The sequence below is a fragment of the Cebus imitator genome, unplaced genomic scaffold (assembly GCF_001604975.1).
Source record: "Cebus imitator isolate Cc_AM_T3 unplaced genomic scaffold, Cebus_imitator-1.0 Scaffold268, whole genome shotgun sequence".
NCBI classification, from domain to species: domain Eukaryota; kingdom Metazoa; phylum Chordata; class Mammalia; order Primates; family Cebidae; genus Cebus; species Cebus imitator.
The window spans coordinates 2,660,780-2,678,737 of NW_016107583.1; the positions used below are offsets into that span (position 1 = coordinate 2,660,780).

At 37.1% G+C, this 17,958-nt stretch overlaps 1 protein-coding gene across 5 annotated transcripts in view; it reads right to left on the bottom strand.

Annotated features, from left to right (window-relative positions):
• Nucleotides 1-1,746: 1,746 nt before the first annotated feature.
• Nucleotides 1,747-17,958, bottom strand: part of PMS1 (PMS1 homolog 1, mismatch repair system component) — an 87,497-nt gene continuing 71,285 nt past the window's right edge. For 4 of the 5 annotated variants that reach the window (XM_017500719.2, XM_037728559.1, XM_037728560.1 and 1 more), the window contains 4 exons: nucleotides 15,507-15,989; nucleotides 12,179-12,309; nucleotides 6,507-6,667; nucleotides 1,747-2,104 (listed from right to left, as the gene is read on the bottom strand). In XM_017500719.2, coding sequence (XP_017356208.1) covers nucleotides 1,940-2,104; nucleotides 6,507-6,667; nucleotides 12,179-12,309; nucleotides 15,507-15,989 — 940 coding nt within the window. In that variant the 3' untranslated portion in view covers nucleotides 1,747-1,939. Of the gene's footprint in view, nucleotides 2,167-6,506; nucleotides 6,668-12,178; nucleotides 12,310-15,506; nucleotides 15,990-17,958 lie in introns of all 5 variants that reach the window. The other variant, XM_017500718.2, reaches the window with a different exon arrangement.

Sequence of the window (17,958 nt, forward strand, 5' to 3'; positions counted from 1 at the left end):
GGGCGAATCTCTTGAGGTCATGAGTTCCAGACCAGCCTCTCCAGCATGGTGAAACTCCATCTCTACTAAAAAGACAAAAATTAGCTGAACGTGGTGGCGGACTTCTGTAATCCCAGTTACTCGGGAGGCTGATGCAGGAGAATCGCTTGAAGCCGGGAGGCTGAGGTTGCAGTGAGCCGAGATCTCCCCACCGCACTCTAGCGTGGGTGACAAAGCGGGATTGTCACCAAAAAAAAAAAAAGAAAAAAAAAAGTTGCACCCCAAGGTTGATTTGCTCCAGCATTCGTTAAAGTGGTGTCAGGAAGTGTTTAATAGTCCCCAGCTACCCATGCTTTATTGACCCAAATAACTCTTTAGGGCCCATTTCTCATGGCAGGCAGTATAACGGTGGTTAAGAACAGGAGCTCTGGGATTAGAATCTCAACAGTACCTACAATTTTAAATTCATTGTGAACATTAAATGGGATCATCCAAGGTAAGTGCTTAACCTATCTAGCAAATAGGTGGTAAATACCTACTGCCATTCCTACCAACCTGCTTTGGCACAATTCAAAACTGGTAGGAAAAAATGAGTTTCTTCATCCACAAGATAGTTGTAGGATCAATACAGACTATATTGGCTAAAAAATGAGTCGTTTTACTTAGGGCAAGTGCAAATGTATGATGCAAATTTCGTCTTTTGATAGCCTCTTTTCCCTCAGTTTACCCAGTTAATTTAAAATGATTACTCCCAGTAAGCTCTCCACATTTACAAAAGGGATAATGGAGAGTTGGGGGAAGCAGGATTTTGGGTCATGCAAAACAGGATGATGTTGCCAGAAGAAAAGGCAGAATCCAGGTTTCACAATTTGTGCTTCTTAACACAAGAAGGATCTTAGGAATTTAAAGATGATCTTTGAGAATTATGGGAGATGGTGCGTGTGTGGAGGCATCTTATCCAGTATAACATATCTTACTTTGCACAACAAATATACTCATTAAAAATCATGTTTCAACTTTTTGTAAAGGTATTTTGGTGCACTGTGGGACCTGGTTTTTGGAAGGGGCATATGTACAATAAATAATTTTCACCTAATGGCCTGGCATGGTGGCTCATACCTGTAATCCCAGCACTTTGGGAGGCCAAGGTGGGGGGATCACCTAAGGTCAGGAGTGAGACCAGCCTGGCCAACATGGTGAAATCTCATCTCTACTAAAAATACAAAAATTAGCCAGGCATGGTGGTGGGTGGCTGTAATCCCGGTTACTTGGGAGGATGAGGCAGGAGAATCGCTGGGAGGCGGAGGTTGCAGTGAGCCAAGATCGTGTCACCGCACTCCAGGCTGGGTGACAGAAGCAAGACTCTGTCTCAAAAAACAAAAAACAAACAAAAAATCACCTAAATTTTCTGTTAAAAATCTAGTTCTTCCAATGTTCTCTGACAAATGTTGACCCCAAAATCCAATAATTACCAAATAACAGAGACAGCAACATCTAATCTGTTACTCCCTAAATGGAAGTTAATGGAAAGATTTCTGTTTTTTTCTCCTTCCTCTGAACTTCATTTTTTCATTTTCTCCCACTCTGTCTCTCTATCGTAGTTTAAGAAATATTGACACTGTTTATCAGATACGCTAGTATGTGTGATGTCGATTTCTCCCTGCACAGAGCTGACCTAGTAAATCAACCACCCAGGAATACTACCTATTTTCCAATTCTAAGACTATAACTCGTAATTATTATGATGGCTGGTTCTTGAGAATAAAATGAATAGTTTATAATAGTTTATTTATGCTTTCCACAATACTTGGAACTTTTTTCAATATATAAACAAGTCAGTGAATTCTCATTTAAAAAATAACCATATAGCGCAAAATACAAAGATAATTCAAAACCGGACTCATACTGTTTTATGACAGAACCAATTTCAGTGGTAACTAATCTTCTTAAACATATTTAGTCATGTAGTTTCTGGAAGATAGGTTAAATGATGAAAAAATGGACGACCATGAACACATCCTTTAATTTCATTTCCAAACTGGTGCTTCATTCTGTAGACAATGTCTTGGATGTCCTCTTTTGATAAGTACATGGGTAATTGTCTGGATAGACGCACTGCTTCTCCCTGTCCAAAAGGAAAGTCGCACATTTTACCATGATATACCCTGAAGCAGAAAACATATTATCCTGGCAAGAAGGAAGACAAAATATTGATTATTTTCATCTTATTATGAATTCACACAACAATTTGTTAAGCATCCACTATGTTGTCAGCTCTGAGGATGTAGTGGTGAGCCAAAAAACAAGACCCCTGCTCTTGTGAAATTTACATTCAAGTGCAGAGAAACAGAAAACAGACAAAAGACAGAACATTTTAGTCAATAAATAATGCACAAAATTAAACTGGGCCACATGATAGAGTGATTGTAGAGTTGGAAAAAGATTACTTGAGGAGATGGCTTTAGGCTTGAATTTAAATATGGAACCAGGCTGGGTGTGGGGTGACTCAGGCCTGTAATCTCAACACTTAGGGAAATGAAGGCTGGAGAATTGCTTGAGACCAGGAGTTTGAGACTAGTCTGGGCAACACCGTGAGACCCAGTCTGTATGAAAAAATAAATAAATAAATAAAATAAAGCTGGGCATGGTGGCATATGCCTTTAGTCCCAGCTACATGGAGGTTGAGGCAGGAGGATCACTTGAGCCTGAAGGTCAAGACTGTAGTGAGCTGTGATCATGCTACTGCATTCTAGCTTTTGAGCAAGACCTTTTCTCAAAATAAATAAATAAGAAACCTCGATGCAAAGGTCATGGGGAAAGAAAAGCATAACAGGCAGACAGAACAGAAAGAACCAAATGTTCAGTGTGGGTACAACATAGTGGTGAAAAGAGAAAAACAAGAAAAGGAAATTAGGCAGAGGCTAGATCACTCTTTAGGACAGGGTAAGAAACTGGTGTTTTGGTCTGAATGAATAGGCAATTAACAGCTCACCGCAGTGAGCTTGATCAGGATCAAGTGATCCTCCTGCCTCAACCTCCTATGTAGCTGGGACTACAGGTATATGCCACCATGCCCAGCTTTTTTTTTTTTTTTTCCAAAGCAAAAACCTGAAATTTGTTTCACATTTTAAAACAATCACTCTGACTGCTATGGGTTGAGGCAGGTGGTTTGAGGTAGGCAGGTTAAGAAAAGCAGCAAGGAGTCTTGCAGGCAACCACTGCTGTCCTGATGAAAGATTTTGACTAGGGTCATGGAAGCTGAGAGGGACGGGGGTATAAAGATTCCTGGCATGAGCTGAATGTAGAGTGAAGACTCCCTGATGGATTGGTTATGAGGGATGCAGAATCAAGGATCATGTCCATATTTCTGGTATTGTGATGCTGTTTTCTGAGGTAAGGAGAACTGAGGGTCTGGGGATAAGATAGTGTTAGCAAAGCTGGCTTAAGATTTATTTTTTAAAACTGCTGTACTTCAAAGATCTTGAGTCCTAACATTCTCTTTAACAACTCACCCCTCCTTCTTTCCAACCATCCTATTCCTTTATTTCAACTAAACATGTTTTTCTTCACTTTGACCTTTAATCTTTCCAATCCCTCCTTATTCTCCTGACCTACTAGCACCCTTGTGTCATCTTTCCTTAAAGGTAGGAATAGTAAGACATTAAGGATGCTAGCTTTAGCAACCTGCATTCTTTTTACATTTTTACTAGAATCTAATTTATCTTTATATCCCTCTAGGGTCTAACACCCTAGGTCTTATATATAATGTGTTCAGGTTTCCTTCACTCATTTACCTCTTGTTCTTCTACCATATCTAACTTGCTAATCTCTACCCTTGGACAAATTCTGAGCAAGGTTTAGAGTCACAAAACTGTTCTGGCTGGACCCAACACAAATGTTAACTTTTATGAGCCCTCAATGACACCTGGAAATCTTATTCCTCTCTAAGTAACCTACAGCTCTTATTTTCAGATCTTTGTTACTGTACTAAAATTACAAATGCCTTCCCACAACCCCTCCACTCTCAGCAGGTAACTTCTACTCTTTTATCACATATATCAACATGATGTCTCTCAAGTTCACCTAAAATTCCACAGGTTCTAATGATTAAGAAAATTTAAGTTTACATATAAATATTTTCATTTTTCCCCTTTTCTGTTCTTGATTCAGAGAGTTTCTACTTTCTAAACCTTACATTCATATCCTATCTTCTCTCTTGAGGCCTTTTTGGAAACATTTCGTCTGCAATTTTTTTTTTTTTTTTTTGAGACAGAGTCTCTCTCTATTGCCCAGGCTGCTGTTGCAGTGTGTGTGTCCTCAGCTCACTGCAATTTCCACCTCCTGGGTTCAAGCAATTCTCCTACCTCACTTGGCCTCCTGAGTAGCTGGGATTACAGGTGCGCACCACACGCCTGGCTAATTTCTGGCTGAGAGGGGGTTTCACCATTTGACTAGGCTAGTCTCAAACAACTCATCTCAGGTGATTTGCCCGCCTCAGAGTCTCAAAGTGCTGGGATTACAGGCATAAGCCACTGCACCTGGCCTCCTCTGCAACTTTTTATTGTCAGTCTTGCACCAATTCAATCCAAACACGCCAAACATACTCTTTCCTTCCTTTCACTATCACGTGATTTGCTGCCTACCTTCCCACTACTGCTCCACTCTTTAACCACTGGCAAATGTCTTCTATTCCTACTACAGCAGACCCTTGAACAACACTGGTTTTAATTGTGCGGGTCCACTTATACACAGATTTTTTTTCCAACCCTAACTGTGATAGAAAATACAGTATCATGGGATGCAAAATCCACACAGACGGAGGACCAATTTCTCGTTTATGTGGGTTCTGCAGGGCTGACTGCAGGACTTGAGTATGCTTGGATTTTAGTATCCACAGGTGGTGCTGGAACCAATCCCGAGTATACAGAAGGACAACTGTACTTTGCCATTGTGGTTCTCTTCAATGTTATCACTTCCATCTAGCAGCTGTATCTGATGGTCTTCTCATACAGAACGTGATACGGCTTATGTTTAAAATTTGTTCCTTCCTTGCCTTTTATATCCACCCCTCTCTTGGTTCTCCTTTCACTTTCCTATCTTTCTCTCTGATTCATCTTACTGACCTTAAATAGAAGCATCCCTGTGGTTTAAGTTCTTTCCTTTTTTTCCAGGCCATTTTTCTTAACACTCATACCACTACTGCCTTAATATACTGAAAGGTAAAGTATTAGCAAACAAATATTTAAAACCAGTCCCAATTACCTTTTTTCTGTTATTTCTGAAATCATATTTCTCCCCACAGGGTTCTTCAGTACACAAAACACTTCCTACGACTCCCTCAATCTTTAAGTTCATACTAACTGTTTCACAAGAGTATATTCCCTTGAAGTCTCTAGAAACTATCAATGTTAAGCTACCCCCACAAAAGGCTGGGAATTCCCATGGGACAAAGCTCCTAAAGGATTTACAGAACATTACTGAATACATACTTCAGAAGGGGTAACAAGCAGACTTTCCTGTTAAGGAAGTCTGACCTTCAGAATACAGCAGGCACACTATCAACTGTAAACAAAAATGGCTCATTTTTAAAAAGGGAGAAAAACTTCATTAGAATTCACATTTGTATTTTAAATAATACCAGTCAATCTTGAGGGATATCTACAAGATATAGATATAGATGTAAACATTATTGTCTTCCTGCTACTATCTTAGACATTTTAAAGTTTATAACCTTCCTTAATCCTTTTATTTTTTTAACCCACTGCTACATTTCTCATTTATGATGAATACTGTCACAAAAATGAAAATTTCCACTTATTCAACAATTCAGATCTTTCACTTTCCTTCCCTTCTATTGCTCTTGATGAAATCAGGACTTAGAATTATATTACAATACTTTTTAGATAACTATATGCTATAAAGGCAGAATTATTTTGAATCCCTTCTAAGGGGATTATTCATAAAAATTTTTTTAAAAAAGAACTTCACTGCAAAACATCTCATTCGTAAGGTTTTTCTTCACGTACCCAATAAATGTTATGGTAAGAATTCATGATAGAGTTTACCACAGTCAGTCTACGATGGAAAACTTTTAATGAAGTGTTTTTTTAATAGTGTTCTTCTTGCAAATACGTAATAAAACTTACAGAAAATATTTTACTATTTGGAAATAATTTACTATTTTAAGAAATAAGTATCTTAAAGTCTGGCCAATCTATAATACCAAGCTTTTGGCACCAGGGACCAGTTTCGTGGAAGACAGTTTTTCCACAGATGGCAAGTGGGGATGGTTTCAGGAAACTGTTTCACAAGATGTGCACAACGTAGATCCCTCACATGCACACTTCACAATTGGGTTTGTGCTCCTATAGAATCTAGTGTTGCACTGATCTGACAGGAGGCGGAGCTCAGGTGGTGATGCCCACTGGCAGGTCGCTCACCTACTGCTATGTTGCCTGGTTCCTAACAGGCATGGCCAGGAGTTGGGATCCCTGTATATGATAACATATGTATAAAATAATGCATACCTCTAAATAACTTAGCACTTTGCGAGGTCTACATTCATAAACTTCCTTTGCATTTTTGTTTAAGATAGCATCAAGAATTTCTTTTAAATCTGCTACTCCATAGAATGGGAGACAGTTAGCCATTCCTTCTATTTCCATGTAATTTTCAGTAATTGAAACTCCTGAAAGAAAAAAACCCACATAGTTAAGTTTATATTCCAGAACATGTCCATTAAAAACAAAAATTGCTGTTAAAACAATTTAGTGAAACCTCATTAGATTTTAATATAGTCAGGACAAAGTTTTGTTCCTTAGTTGGAAAACAAATAGTAATTTCCCATAGGATTTCAATTGAGTCATAAGTGCTCACTGACACCACATGTGCTTTATATAATTTAATTTAATCTCAGTTATTGCTGTTTTGTTCCTTACATTTGTTTAGATCATTTCTTGGTTTGGAGAGAAAATGGAGTCCCATGATATTTATTAAAATAAAACCAGTTTAAGTGTTTTAACAACTGCTGCTCTTCAAATTCTACTGTACCATTTTAATATCTAAAGGCCTGAATTATTTCTGTGATTTTAACTTACAAATTATAAAAAGTCACACAGTAACTTATTAACATATTACTAATTAGAAGAAAATACTAATGTTGTTCAAAATATTTTACCAGGACAATGTATAAAACTGACATGTTAACTGTTACTTAAATTACTCTTAGTGATTAAAATAAAACTAAATGACTGGGCACAGTGGCTCACACCTGCAATCCCAGCACTTTGGGAGGCCAAGGCAGGTGAGTCACATCAGGAGTTCGAGACCAGCCTGGCCAACATGGTGAGACCCCGTCTCTACCAAAAATACAAAAAAAAATTAGCTGGGTGTGGTGGTACGTTCCTGTAGTCCCAGTACTTGGGGGGCTGAGATGGGAGGATCACTTAATTCAGAAGGCAGAGGTTGCAGTGAGCTGAGATTGTGCCACTGCACTCCAGCCTGGGTGACAGAGCAAGATTCTGTCTCAAAAAATAAAATAAGACTAAAAACTAGCTACAGGACTGGATTTAAAACGGGGTACATATTCATAACAGCACATATTTCAAAGCATCAGATTTGGCTTTAGAATGCAGGTTTTTTGAAAATAGCAAAGATTTGTCTTCTTTGGCTGTATCTGTATAACAGTGTTCTTTCATGAAGTCTACATAATGCTTCCTGGAATTAAAGGAAAAGGGACAGTCCAATCTTGGATAAGTAGTAGCTATCAAGGATTAATTTTAAAAAAGACATGTGATATAACTTGAGTTACAAATCTTGAGACTTCAATAACCCAATCCCTTGCCTGTTCCCAATTTCAGACTAGATCCTTGACCTGGATGGCAGGTGCAATGGTGGCAGACGACAGAGACGGACGGTATCCTAACATTTTTCCCAGAGAACTACTGGAGAATAATATATAATAATCTATTATCAAGCATTACAGGATAAGATACAGAGTTCAATGAAGGAAGATGATATGGTTTAGATGTGTGTCTTTTTCAAATCTCATGTCGAAATGTGACCTCTACAGTTAAAAGTGCGCCTAGTGGGAGGTGCTTGGGTCATAGGGGCAGATCCGCCATGAATGGCTTGGTGCCATCCCCGTTGTAATGAGTGAGGTCTCTGTGGTAGTTCACACAAGAGGTGGTTGTTTAAAAGAGCCTGGTATCTCTCTCTTGCTCCCTCTTTCACCATGTGACATGCTGGCTCTTCGTCTCCTTCTGCCATGAATGTAAGCTTCCTGAGACCCTTACCAGAAGCAGATGCTAGCACTATGCTTCACGTACAGCTTGCAGGACCACAAGTCAAATAAATCTCATTTCTTTATATATTACCTAGTCTCAGGTATTCTTTTATAGCAACACAAACGACCTAACACAGAAAATTAGTACTGAGGAGTGGCACATTGCTATAAAGATAACTGAAGATGTAGAAGTAGTTTTGGGGCTGGGTAAGAGCAGAGGCTGGAAGAGTTTGAGAGCTCAGAAGATGACAGGAAGATAAGGGTAAGTTTGGAACTTCTAAAAACTGGTTAAATGGTTGTGACTAAAATGCTGATAGAAATATGGACAATGAAAAGGCTGATAAAGTCTCAGATGATATTTAGGAATTTATTGGGCACTGGAGTAAATGTCACCATTTTTACGTCCTCGAAAGGATTTTGGCTACACTGTATCCATGCCCTAGGGCAAGCTTGTTCAATCTGTGGCCCATGGGTCACATATGGCCCAGAACGGCTTTGAATGTGGCCCAACACAAATTTGTAAATTTTCTTAAAACATTATGAGAGTTTTTTTGTAATTTTTTTACAGCTCATGAGCTACTGTTAGTGTTAGTGTATTTTATATGTGGCCCAAGACAATTCTTCCAGTGTGGCCCAGGGAAGCCAAAAGATTGGATACCTCTGCCCTTAGGATCTGTGGAAGTTTGAACTTAAGAGTGATGACCTAGGCTATCACTATTTCATTTCGCTATCTAGTGAAAGAAATTTCTAAGCAGCAAATTGTTCAAGAAGTGGCATGGTTACCATCAGATATGGGAGCAAAGAAATGACTTAAACTTGGAACTTACATGTAAAAGGAAAGCAGATGCTGGCACTATGCTTCGTGTACAGCTTGCAGAACCATGAGCCAAATAAACTTTTTTTCTTTATAAAGCAGGCTGCTTGCGGTCATTTCTTTTAGTCTCAGGTCTACCTGAGTCTTACACAGTCTAAGGTATTCCTTTATAGCAACACAAACGGACTAACAGTGGAAACAAAGTGAGTTTGAGCAACAGGGGGAATGTAAATGGAACTCAAAACTTTGTGTGGATAGGTAAAGAAGTAGTAGTAGAATATTCTAGTTCACATCTCTTTTACCTATAGATATGAAAATTTCCAAAAATATCAGTCTCAGTGACTTTTCACTATTGGTAGTCCTATATTTTTTACAGTATGATTAGAATGAAAAGTCTAATACTAACTACATTTGCTCTGGAAAATTACACACATTTCACAGAATTACTAGTGGAAACGGATAAGAAGTATCTGACAACAAACAAGGAAATTGAGCAATATTTTTACTTCTGTGTTTGCAAAATTCAGATATGGAAAAGTTAGAGACATTTGGAACTATGTAACAATAACCTTTGAAAAGTTTCCATAAAATACTGTGAAATGCCTACCAATTTTCAGGGAAAATATATCAAATGAGTAAGTGGTTTGACGAGTTTTCACTTCCTAAAATATGGAATTCTTATTTATGCAAGACAGAAAGCTATTCCCATTAGCATGTAAAGTTCTTAGGGTCACACTGAGAATCTTCTCTCTCAAGGCCAGATGTATTCCTTCTCTTTCAAATGCTTTTATTCTTATCCAAAAATATATTGTGACTACAGGCAAACTGTTGACTCAAAGTTACTGTAATACAACAATACTCTCACAAGATAGAATTGTTAAGAAAATACAACTTATTTTTTAAAAATGAAAAAACAAAGAAATGAAGAAAGAAAACATAAGTGTCTTTAACTTGCTCTGTTATTGACAAGGGAAATAATGCTGATGATCATCTAATCAAATAAAGTCAGTTTGCAGATGACTTAATATATTTTTGCATCTTTGATACTATTGAAAGTATCAGGCATTTAATAAGATTTTAAAAATACTATCTAAAAGCTAAGAGCTGAAAACATCTGTCAGATATAAACTTACCGGGTAGCTCAAAAATAAATATGCTTTTGGAATTGAGTGGGAGGTAAGAAAGAACAGTTATCCTTAAAACAACAACCACCGCCTGCTGTTTCACATATATATATATATATTTTTGACAGAGTCTTACTGTTGCCCAGGCTGGCATGCAGTGGCATGATCTTGGCTCACTGTGACCTCCGCCTCTTGGGTTCAAGCGATTCTCCTGCCTCAGCCTCCTGGGTAGCTGGGATCATAGGTGCTTGCCATCACGCCTGGCTGATTTTTGTATTTTTTAGTAGAGACAGGGTTTCACCACATTGCCCAGGCTAGTCTTGAACCCCCGACCTCAGGTGATCCATCCACTTCAGCCTCCCAAGTGCTAGGATTACAGGCGTGAGCCACCATGCCCAGCCTGTTTAATATCTTTCATGAAAAAACTGGTACTTGCCAACAACGCCATATAGTTAATTAGAAAAACAGATTAAGTCAATAAAACAAACACACCCACCTATCCCTTGCTTCAAGTAAATTCACTTCACATAAATTTTAAGATGCCAGGGACCCTGAGGAAGAAATATTTCTAGGAAGACTAAAAGAAATGACTGCAAGCCTGCTAAAGGGGGGTGAAGGATGGTAAGAAAAGAGACTATGTGGGCATCTCCCATTGCCAAGTACCATGCTCACTGATTTAACTGTTACCTTGGTTAATGCTCACAAATACTTCATGGAGTAAATGGCTAAATTTTGACAGGAAGGCAATATAATAAATGAGTTAACAGCTAGGCTCTAAAGGCAGATTGCCTAGGTTCAAATCCTGGTTCTACCAATAGTGTCCCTTTGAGCAAACTTAACTCCTTGTGCCTCAATTTTTCCATCTGTAAAATGGGGACAGTAATAGAACCTACTTTACAGGGATATTAGGGAGATTAATGCATTTAATACTTAGAATAGAGCCCTGTACATAATAATTCAGTAATTATTAGTTGTTATCAATAAAAACAGTGTGGCCAGTTGACTTGCCCCAAAACACATTGTTTTTAAATGGTAGTGCTGGGATTTGGACTAATAGAATTGAGGTGACAGGTAAGAAGTTTAGGTTAGGTATCCTTAAAACCACAAAAATCAAGTAAAATTAGTTTATGTTTGGGACGTCAAAGTATTTTCTTTATATACCCAGCTCCATGGTTTTTGTATATTCTTTTAACTTATTTTCATATCTCAGTAAAACATTCCTTTAAAAATCTTCAAACATTGTTTTGGTTGAACTCTGTTTTTCTATACTTTGGGCATGACAAGATTAGAGGCAGAAGGAAGACAGTGGAGACCTTCCTCATGGTTTCACTGTAACCCTTTGATACCAGATGAAGAGAAAGCAACAGAAGGTAAGGCAGAAGGCAGTTGATTATGAAAACTACAAAGAGCTGAGAAGGGGCCAGCCAGGAAAACTGAAGTCTCTAGCCAGACGGGTTTTCTTTTTTTTTAAAAATCCCCCCAATGAATTTCCATACTGAGCAAAGAGAATTATGAGTCTTTTGTATCAAATCATCCATTCTCATACAGCACGACTGCTGATGTTACACGTCTAATTGGCAAAACAAGCAAATGCTTTTTAAAAAGAAGAGATGGCCATTTCTGTGAGGCCATTCCAGTACCCTACATAATTCTGTGTCATCATCTAAAAGAGTATTTTAATAATTTAAACAAAGCAGGCAGTTTGACTATTGTGTCAAAGAATGACAAAAATTACAATAAAACTACTTCATTCATTATGAAAATGCAAATGCAAAGCACTAGACTGAAAGAGATGCCAAACTCGTTTGTTCCAGGCAGAGGTGACGTTTTTGAAATAAATGTTTTAACACAGACAACACTGTACTTACAGTGAGAAAAAAATATACCATCATATCTGTAGATCATGAAACCCAAACGTAACTCTTGGAACAAGGCGATTTTTTCCATATCAGAAAATATTAAACCATACTATCATACCTGGTATCAATTTTATCTTGAAACCATTTGCTGTAAGACGAGGATCGGACAGGTAAGTTGATCCACTGAATCTCTGGTCATCTGCTGTCATTTTATATAAAACGTCTAAATAATGAGATCCATTAAAAAGACTGCAAAAGAAATTATGGCTCTTTAACTTATTAAATACACAAAATAGAGGGTTTATGGGAAAAAGTTAATCCAAGGGCCTTTTGACAAGTGTTATCATTAACCAAAATACAAAGATATATAAGTAGCCCTATGAGAAACCACTTTTTTACATTTCTGTTGATATCTACTGCACACAGTATACAGAAAGGAGGAACAGGAAGAAGACAATCTGTTTTCTAGAATGTTACAAATCAATGTGAAATTTTAAAAATGGCTCTCTCTAAATATAATACAAATGAAAAATTTAAAAATAATTCCATTTTATCCCTTCAAAACAGACACAATAATAGTCAAGTTAGGTGGTCCATTCTGCCAAATTTTCAATTGCTATGCCAAGTTTCTTCTGTAACAAAAAGATAAACATGTATCTCTTTCTTCTAGGAACTTATATATTAATCAATTTAGAGGTTGGGAGAGCTTCTTTCAGTCTACTGCAGGTATGGCATGTTTGCCAAAGGTGGCACATGAAATGATTCTGAGTGGTGAAGAATTCTGAGGAAGCCAAAGATTATCTAGGGTACAAATTAACCTTCCATATTGGTTTTAGGCTTGGTCAGGATGTATTACAGTCACTGGCTGTGAGAGCTGATATTACAGAGAAGAGAGCTTTGGCTGTATTTTACATGTACTCTGTTTCATTTAACTAATATCCTAAAAATCTATCTGAGAGACAGTAGGGATGGTGGTTGTGGTAATGATTATGATACTGTATAGCAATTAATGGTGCAGGCTCCACAATTAAACTTTGCCAAGTTCTTATCATATAGTAAATGTTCAATAAATATTAGCCATCATTGTAATTATTGAATCCTTACTTTATGTTTTATAGTTACCAAAATTATTCCATCCAGAAGTGAGTTACACAAACAGCATTAGAACTCTGGCAAGAAAACTGGGCCCAACCTATAATTACCCTGTCCATATTGCAACATTGTGGGAATAAATTAGTCCATGACTCTGTTCTGAAAAACTTACATCATTAACTGTGATGGGGATGCCACACTCCAAAAGAAGAAGAAAAAAAATATATATTTTGAATTAAGCTTTATTCCTATTTAGGCTCAATTAAGAAAGATTTATTTTCAGGCCAATATGGTCCCAAAATAATAGTTTTTAATGTATTTGTTTTTTGAATAACAGAATATCACATATAAAAATATTTTTAAAACCTCTAATTTAAAAATCACAAAAAGATTTTTGAAATGTAAATGAAGTTTATAAATGCCATTCAGAAAAGCAGTCAAGTCTAAAAATTCAGATGTACCCTAGCTCTTTTTTAGAGAAGAAAGCAAAAAGCACCACCAGGTGTTTAAACTGTTTGAATGTAGCCTAAGGAACTATTTTCTAATTCTTCCTCCAACAGTTTCCTAAGCCACAGTTTCCTAAGCCAATCTCAAGAGAACACAATGAAAGATACTGGGTTTTGGTTAATATGGTTGCTGTTGCCTTATTTAAAAAGACAGACTTAACAGATGTTTTTCTGTGTTCTGTCCTTATTTTTTTCTCTTCCAAGACTGCAGTATCTTTAACAAGACTTTTAACACATTTTATAAATGATTTCTGCTTTATTTTTGTAAGTTCTGAAACAGTTATCTAATGATGTGTCCTAGTGAACAAATTCTTATCTTTTTAAATTTCAGGTTTTTATTGTTTTTGTCATGATTCTCTTCTACCTGTGTTCGACTAAAAACGAAATATTAAGTTAAAAAAGAGAAATGTTAATAAGTTAGTCATTATTTTTTAATCTTTAAATTTATTTTTGTCTCCTCAGGCTTTGTCATCCAAGGTTATTTATTTTTACAGAAAGCAATTTGCTCATATAGAATAGGAAAATAAAGTACCCTATATTACAACCAATAAAAAAATTATTTCAGGCAAAAATCATCAATGAATGGCACCACTACATGGAAAAGTTGATTAGAAACTTTCATGTGAAAGACAGGCTGTCATTAGCTGAACCTAGTGACAGTGCCTTTTGATGTGATGAAGTATAAAGCACACAGCCAATCCATTAAGTAGATGCACCAGGAAGTAGAATCTAAATGTATTCAGTCCTCCTGAGCTAAATCTCAATTAAACATGGGGGAGAGAAAAAGAAGCTGAACACCCTAAGAAAGCAAACAGAGACAATAGGACATTCCACTGAACAAATGACTCAGTATGTACAATAATAAAATGATTTTTAAGACAAGTAAACAAGATAACCAAATGTAATACATGGATCCTGTTTAGATACAAATTAAAAATAAAATTTTTTAAAGACTGTAAAAAAAGGCATTTTGACATAATGAGGAACAATTCCAAGGAGTTATTATTATGTAAGGTATGAAAAAGGTATTGTGGTTAGGTGAGAAAACAGCCATATTTTGAGAGAGAAGTAATGAAAGATGTAGGAAGGGGAATTGTTCTAAACTTCTTTGGCAAAGGAAAGAAAATTTATGTGTATATACTTCCTAGAAAGGCAAAGCAAATGTGGCAAAGTCTTGATAATTACTGATAAAGATATGCATTGTATACTTCTATTTCATTATGTGTTTGAAATTGTTAAAACAATAAGTACATAATGGAATAAAGTCATGACAATCTTAACTTCAAAATTGCCCCAGAGAAGTTACTAATGTACAAGAGAAATCAACTTCGTATTTATTAAATGTAGAAGTGAACTATGTATTCTGATATTATTTATAAACAATTCCATTAAGGATTAGAAATCAAATTTTTTTCTTTGAGACAGTCTCGCTCTTTCACCCAGGCTGGAGAGCAAAGTGCCGTCTTGGCTAACTGCAGTTTCTGCCTCCCAGGTTCAAGTGATTCTCCTGCCTCAGCCTCCTAAGTAGCTGGGACTACAAGTGTGCGCCACCACACCCAGCTAATTTTTGTATTTTTAGTAGACACAGGGTTTCTCTATGTTGGCCAGGCTGGTCTCAAACTCCTGGCCTCGCGATCCACCTGCCTCAGCCTCCCAAGGTACTAGGATTACAGGTGTGGGTCACAGTGCTTGGCCTAGAAGTCAAATTTTTAAAAGACTAAAAAAAAACAAACAAAAACCACTAATCCTTACTAGGAAACATTCTCAACCTTCTACCTTCAATTTCTAATCTAGTATGAACTATTATAACAAGTATTTTTACAGTTAAAAAATATTATATCATCATACCTCTCTGTTAACGTAATTGGCTTTTCCAGTGGCTCCGCAGGAAGTTTATGATTCTCAAGAAGTCTTTTAAATAGCAGAGCTTCTTCTACTCTATATGGATTTAATAACATTACCTCTGTTTTGGATGTCATTAGCCATGCATCAGGAAACCTGAGACTGTGGATCAAGCAAGGTTCATCCTTCTCTTCTAAGTCAACTTGGTTTTGTTTCTCAAAATTTATTTTTAAGTTTTTCATAGAAAAGGGGATCTTTACCATTTTAATATTTTGACTTCTTTTTTCAATTTGGGACTGAAAGAGTTCATCAAGTTTTGGTTGATTAGATAATGAGGTTTTCAACTTGTGCTTCTGGGCCAAATTCCATGTGCTGGTGAGTTTTATCTTTCTTCTGCCATCTTTTAATGATATTTGTGACTCCTGTTCAATGGCTCTCTTCATTTGACTGTTGTATCGTTCCAAGTCTTTAGTAGCCTTCTCTTCATATCTAAGAATAGAAATAAAATAGAACTGAGATCATAATCAGAAACATATTAACCAACTGAGGTAAATTTTATAAAAATAAAGAACTGGCATTCCAGGTATAGTAATGACAAAGGAACATGTATTAGATTAACTCTCCTGCATACAACTATGATAAACACCTAACAAAATATAAAAATCAATTATTGTTAGGGCATGGCGGCTCATGCCTATAATCCCAGCACTTTGGGAGGCAGAGGCGGGCAGATCACCTGTGGTCAGGAGTTCAACACTAGCCTGGCCAAAATGGAGAAACCCTGTCTCTATTAAAAATACAAAAGTTATCCAGGCATGTTGGTATACACCTGTAGTTCCAGCTACTTGGGAGGCTGAGATAGGAGAATCGCTTAAACCCCGGAGACAGAAGTTGCAGTGAGCCGAGATCATGCCACCACTCTCCAGCCTGGGCGACAGAGCGAGACTCTGCCTCAAAAAAACAAAAACAAAACTCAATTATTTAAAGTAGGCACTGAAGAACAGCCAAAAGTAGGAAAAATTTGCAATGGATTCACTCCTTGCGGGAGCGAAAAAAGAGACAGAGACCCACATTTATACAACTTTTACCCAGAGGGGCAATCCATGGTATTAAGAGGGAGCAGGGTGGTCAGAACTCAGTCAGAATGTTGCAATGTTATTAGCCCGAGTCACCAAGACACAGAGCCATCTGCTTCCAGAACAACTGAAAATTGAGAAAGAAAATCCCATGGGTGGGAACCCAAAGGAAAACAGCCATTACAAGGCTAAATGAGCTGAACAGAGATTTCAGCTTCTGCTCATTGCAGGGGAAACAAAGTTTGGAAGCTGAATTCCAGTTTCATGGCCTGGGAAACATTTTGGGCTTTCAATTAAAACTGGAAGAGGTCCACATCCTATGATGAAAAACCTACGTCCTAAACTAAGGAAGTTGCCCTGGGATCAAGAACAAAATTGAAACAGCTTCTCCCTAACAAAGTGAAAAACAAAACCTCCACAGCTCAAGATGATCTGTTAGTAATTTAAATACCTGGTAGAACAAAAATCAGAACTTTCCAGAAGAAGATAACAGAACCCAGAGTTTTAAACGTATCATCTGCAATGCCCCACTGTACATTCAAAAGTTACCACTCTAACAAAACAGGAAAATGTGAGTCATGGTAAAAAAAAAAAGTGGTCAGTAGAAGCCAACCTCAAGATGCCCCAGATGTTAGGATTATCAAAAAACCATTTTAAAACAAATTTTAATAAATGTTTAAACTCTTAAGCATTAAACATAAAAGATCATCATCATGCGAGAATAGAAGGGGGAATCTCAACAGAGAAGTGGAAATTATAAAACAAAAAATACAATGGAAATTCTAGACCTAAAAAATATAGTATCAGAAATTAAATTTTCACTGGATAGGCTTAACAGCAGATCAGAGATGGGAAAAGGGTCAGTAAAGTTGAAGACAGATCAAAATAGAAATGACAAAATGTGTTGTGTCCACTTTACAGAAAAGTGAAGACAACTGGAAAGGCATTGCGGTGATCTATGGGAAAACAAACAATCTAATATATATGTCACTGGAGTCCCAGATAAAAAACGGAAAAATGGGAAAGAAAATAAAATATGAAGAAATTCGGGTTGATAATCAGCAAACTTGGAGAAATAAAACTTACAGATGCAAGGTCAGCAAACCTCCAAACAGAATAAATGCAAGGAAATTCACAGGTAGGTATATGAGATTCAACTGCTGAAAACCAAAGATTAAGATAAAATCCTGAAAGCAGAGAGGAAAAAAAACAATACAAAGAGGAAACAGCAAAAATAATGGCTATCGTAAAGAGCCAGATGACAGTGAAATCTGTTTTTTTTTTTGAGACAGAGTCTCCCTCTTTTGCTGAGGCTGGAGTGTACTGGCACGATCTCAGCTCACTGCAACCTCTGCTTTCCATGTTTTAAGCGATTCTCCTGC